Here is a 4,790-nt window from a genome sequence, read left to right as displayed (position 1 = left end):
AGCTTTTAAACAGCTGCTATTTAAAGCGCAGCGCCGGAGACAGCCGAGGAGGCGGAGCGAGCGCTGCAAGAAATGAGGATCGTAAGGGCTCGTTTCATGTTAAAATTAAATGAATTTTCCCTTAATAAAAGGAAAAAAAATGCTTTACTATAAGTGTGAAATAAATGGATTTTTTTTTTTAGAAGTTCTGACCTGACTTTAACACTTGAATGGTCTCTGAAATGTGCCAATTAGCAGGTTTTTGATATGTATAAATGATGTGCTTTTTTTCTTCTTTTTTTTTGCAGTGTGTTAACCAAATTCCCTCAATGGTGCTTATCTGTGCACCAGCGCACAGTGGAGAGTGAGAAGTCTGGTGTGTTTCAGCAGAGGGACTTTTAATTACGCTCTCCTGCCATCTTGTGCTATTATTTCCCTGTTCAACTCATACGTATTGTGTCATAAAAGGTCTTAAACAATGGATATATACACCTGTTATTAGATAAGCAACACCTGGCATGGATGTGACGGGCACCTTTTGGATAGAATACAATAGAATACAATAGAATATAGTAATGCAGTGTTATGTAATGTAAGAGAATAGAGCATAGTAATGTAATTTGCTGTAATAGAATAGATAGGTCAGTTAAAAACAACTGAACAAAATGCTGGTGTGAGCTATTTTACAGTAAAGGCAGCAGAACACTATGTAATAATTGACCACTGTAAACCTCCTCCTCCATAGCTAATGTTTAATTCTTCAAGTTTCACTGCTCTGGATGTTCAAAAGTCCATTTGCACATTTAGCTGAAATGTCACCATAATGACTTCTGAAAAAATGTGTTGACTTTGTATTTCAGTTGATACTTTTTGAATGTGAATCTGTTGGCGACAGAGGTTTTTAGGAGCCAGCCTTCCGTGGTGTCAACCGTCTATGGTCTCGGCGTACATGGTGCTCAATGCTGATTGGTTAAAGGCTGCTCCAATTGTTTAAAGGCTGCTCCAATTGTTTAAAAATTAACCTGAAGTCTGAAGGTGAGAGAACAACCAGAAACGATTCCTTATGTAGGGTGTGGAGGCTGGTAGGTAGCATAAAAGTGATAAGTCTCTGCAGTGTATTCCGATATAAGACCATATATTTGGGGTTTTGTAGGCTATATTAATGGTCGTTGGGACTTCACAGAGCTCTGAAGAGGTAAACTTTTCTTTCCTACAATTTCATTTAAATTGTTGCTTTATCCAAATCAAAAGGTAGGCTACAAAAAGTACATCTAATATAAAACTAAAATTAAATCAAAACATACTGCTACCTGGCTATTTAGATTTAATTTGAGAAATCTAGCTCTGAAATTGTTCTACAATGGAGGTGAACAGAATTTAGTTTTTATTTAAAAAAAAAAAAAAAAAAAGATATTTAAAAACTTTGACATCACTTCAGTAGCAGTGTCTTCTGGTAATCTACACCCACAGAATAAACCCTCTGTAGTTAACCCCTGTATGTAGCATATCAACAGTAGGTTCAACACATGCAGGAAGAAGTGGAATATTAACTTTAGTCTACAGCAGGACTTTGTAACATGGATTTAAAGCTGTTCTATGTTGGTGTGATTTCCTTATTACCCGGTGAACGGGCTATGCTAAACATGAATTATAATGCTGGTTTACAGCATCATTACCACCTTATGTAGAGATCAGAGCTGCTCTGTGGATCCAAAACACCAACTTTAGTCACTTTAGTCATTAGAGCAGCAGTGGGTCCTCGTGGTCCGAGCCCTTTTTTTTTTTTTTTTTTCTTTTTTTTTTTTTTCAGCAAAACTGAAAGCTGATAGGCAGTTCCTTCCAAAGGTAGCCAAGTCAACACACAGGCCCAACCCAGATAACAGTATAGTGTTTCATAACATCAGGTCTCCACTCAGCCAAGGTACACAAATGCTCAAGAGCCTGTGTCCTCTCCTCTCCTCTGCATTCCTGCAGTCATGGCTCTCCTGTCCGTCCTCACGCCTGTCCTGGCCGTGGTCCTGTGCCTGATGGTGGGCTTCATGCTGCTTAAATCACGGGACACCTCGACATCCCCAGGAAAAACTAAAGGGGGTTCAGAAGTGGACTCCAGGCCGTGGGTGGACCAGGACTTACAGGACGATACAGAAATCAGAGCAAAAGAAGGCGGTGAGAGCTGAACACAAACTTTTTATTTGGCAGGGCTGAACTCTATTTTTTTTACATCCCTATAACCCAAGCAAATGTTGGCTACAACTATTTCAACACAATATAATTTGGAGGAATGTTTTAACTTATTATAAAGTTGCTTAAATAGTTTCTGAGTTTTTGTTTTCAGTTTTAAAATCACAACAGAAATCAAAGCTGTCACCCAGTTGCGTTCCCCAAAAAAAGTTAATGTGCAGGAAAACTAGGCCATTGATCTCTCCTTGTTTTGGACGTGATTTACATTATGTTATTCACAAGTGTGCTAATCAATAATGATAGAAGAACTGTCGTCTATATGGAAGTGGTGAAGAGGGACAGCCAGTAGCCTGTTGTTTTCGTTTGTCTTATTCCATCAGTAATCATAATGAAATTACATGTTTAGAAAATGTTAGCGAGATTATTTATGTGTTTTTTAACATGCTATCAAAAGAGTTAACAGTATTGCCATATTTTGTGTCATAATCACTCTTTTATGAGATTACAATGAGTAAAGATTAAGCTATAACCAGAAATACCAACTTGGCAAAGTGGGCAACTATTGTTATGACTAAAACCTTCAAGGGGCCTCTTACATTAAGGTTATATCTCAAAATATATTTTTGTTTAGTCAAATATCAATAAATGGTTTCTGGTGGAATATACACTTAAAATAATGACATCGACACTGTAATCTACCATGAACTTGATGGGTAAAGGCAGGAATGACATAAACAATGTACATAAACACAAAGAGGCGCACAGTTCAATGGCTGCAGCAGACAGACATTTACTCTGAAGCCCATAATAATTTGCACATATAGCCAAATACTTATGGAGAGAAGTAACTGTGGTGTTTCATTTCTCTGGCTCATTGCAGTCCAGTCTTTTATACTGTGGTGTACATGTCTTTATGCCAGGCTGTTATTGAATTCAGAAAATCAGAATCATCTCACTGCTCCCTCTTTTTTGTCTGTCACTCTGGAAGGGGATGATGATTGGGTGGACAGTAATGAAGAGGAGGAACATGCACATGTGCCCTATTCACCACCGCGTTACCCCGAAGAGACGATGCTGGAGAGATCCCAGGCTCTTTACACTTTAATGAACCAGCGGAGGTCTGTCCGATTCATCAGCCCAGAGCCAGTCCCACGAGAAGTCATCGATCGTGTCATCCACACTGCAGGCATGAAACAAATATTAAACAAATATTACAAAAACATCAATTTAGATTTTGTAATGCAGATATTACAAAGACCATAAAATGTGAGTTTGAGCTCCACCTGTCCTCCCTCTGTACAGGTACTGCGCCCAGTGGAGCACACACAGAGCCCTGGATGTTTGTTGTGGTGTCAGACCCTGAGATAAAGCACAAGATCAGACTGATAGTGGAGGAGGAGGAGGAGGTGAACTACCGCCAGAGGATGGGGGATAAGTGGGTCCACGATTTGACCAAATTTAGGTGAACATCCAGACTTACTCCATGCGCACACTCACATTTGTATCGTGTTAAAAGAAGTGACTGTAAAGATAACATTTGATTCCACACTCACTTTTTAGTTCTTATTTTCTTTCTCACCACTTCATTCTTCATGCAGGACAAACTGGTTTAAGGAGTACTTGGATGTTGCTCCATACTTGATCCTCATTTTTAAACAGACATATGGCATCCTACCAAACAACAAGAAAAAGACACACTACTACAATGAAATCAGTGTCGCCATATCTTGCGGGATCCTACTGGCTGCATTACAGGTAAACAAAAACCTGATCCATTGAAATGAAGACTAATGTTTTCTTGGCGTTAAAAGCACCCTCTCAAAAAGGCATGCAGCCAAAGACATGTCATATTTTTGTGTCTTATTAAATGCAGGGACACTTCTGATAAAAGCAGCTGAATTTCTGTGTCTTCTGTCCCATTTGCTTATCAGAACGTGGGCCTTGTCACCGTCACATCGACGCCCCTCAACTGTGGCCCCCAGCTCAGGCTCCTCCTTAAACGCCCCGTCAATGAGAAGCTGCTGATGCTGCTCCCTGTAGGTTATCCCGCTTCTGACGCCACCGTCCCCGACTTGAAACGCAAGCATCTGGATGACATTATAGTGCACGTATGAGGAAATAAGTTTGCAGGGATAATGAAGTGGAAAAAGCACCATATGTCACAACTTACTCCTTCCATAAAATTCATTAAAGGTTTAGAAGAAACAGAGAGCATACTCTTCAAACCTTTCAAAATAAATTAATAATGACAAGCATAGTTTATCATGTCCTAAATTTAATTTTGGAGGCAAAAAAAGTTTCTCGAATTCCTCTCGATGGCAGGCAGGCAAGCACTTTGCATGGCAGCTCTGTTGCAACTGGTGTGTGTGAGAATAGGTGAATGGGAGGAAAAAAACGGTAAAGTGCTTTTTAAATCTCTACGGTTATAAGGTGCGACAAGTAATTGCCATTTACCTTACGACAGAACCATAGAAAACATTGCTTTTGTGCTTTCCTTTTATAAATGAAATAATCACGGTGGAATATTTTTTTTTTTTGGAACCTTTCACCGAGAATTGAATTGACATCCCAAAACTGACGTATGCCTTATTGATGCGATGCAACTGTAAAATCTAAACCGTGCAATCAAG

The 4,790-nt window shown here is 39.4% G+C and overlaps 1 protein-coding gene across 1 annotated transcript; it reads left to right on the top strand.

Annotated features, from left to right (window-relative positions):
* The first annotated feature begins 1,057 nt into the window (after positions 1 to 1,057).
* iyd (iodotyrosine deiodinase) lies at positions 1,058 to 4,780 on the top strand. The gene is made up of 6 exons (XM_069723560.1): positions 1,058 to 1,174; positions 1,954 to 2,145; positions 3,149 to 3,346; positions 3,463 to 3,622; positions 3,759 to 3,915; positions 4,092 to 4,780. The coding sequence occupies exons 2-6, from the start codon at positions 1,956 to 1,958 to the stop codon at positions 4,272 to 4,274; spliced, it is 888 nt and encodes a 295-aa protein (XP_069579661.1). The 5' UTR covers positions 1,058 to 1,174; positions 1,954 to 1,955; the 3' UTR covers positions 4,275 to 4,780.
* The last annotated feature ends 10 nt before the right edge of the window (positions 4,781 to 4,790 follow it).

The sequence above is a fragment of the Brachyistius frenatus genome, unplaced genomic scaffold (assembly GCF_029030835.1).
Source record: "Brachyistius frenatus isolate BFR_SWC_R1_liver_20210118 unplaced genomic scaffold, ASM2903083v1 Contig_334, whole genome shotgun sequence".
Classification (NCBI taxonomy): domain Eukaryota; kingdom Metazoa; phylum Chordata; class Actinopteri; family Embiotocidae; genus Brachyistius; species Brachyistius frenatus.
The sequence above is the reverse complement of the archived record's forward strand: the minus strand, read 5'-3'. Positions and strand labels throughout refer to the sequence as shown.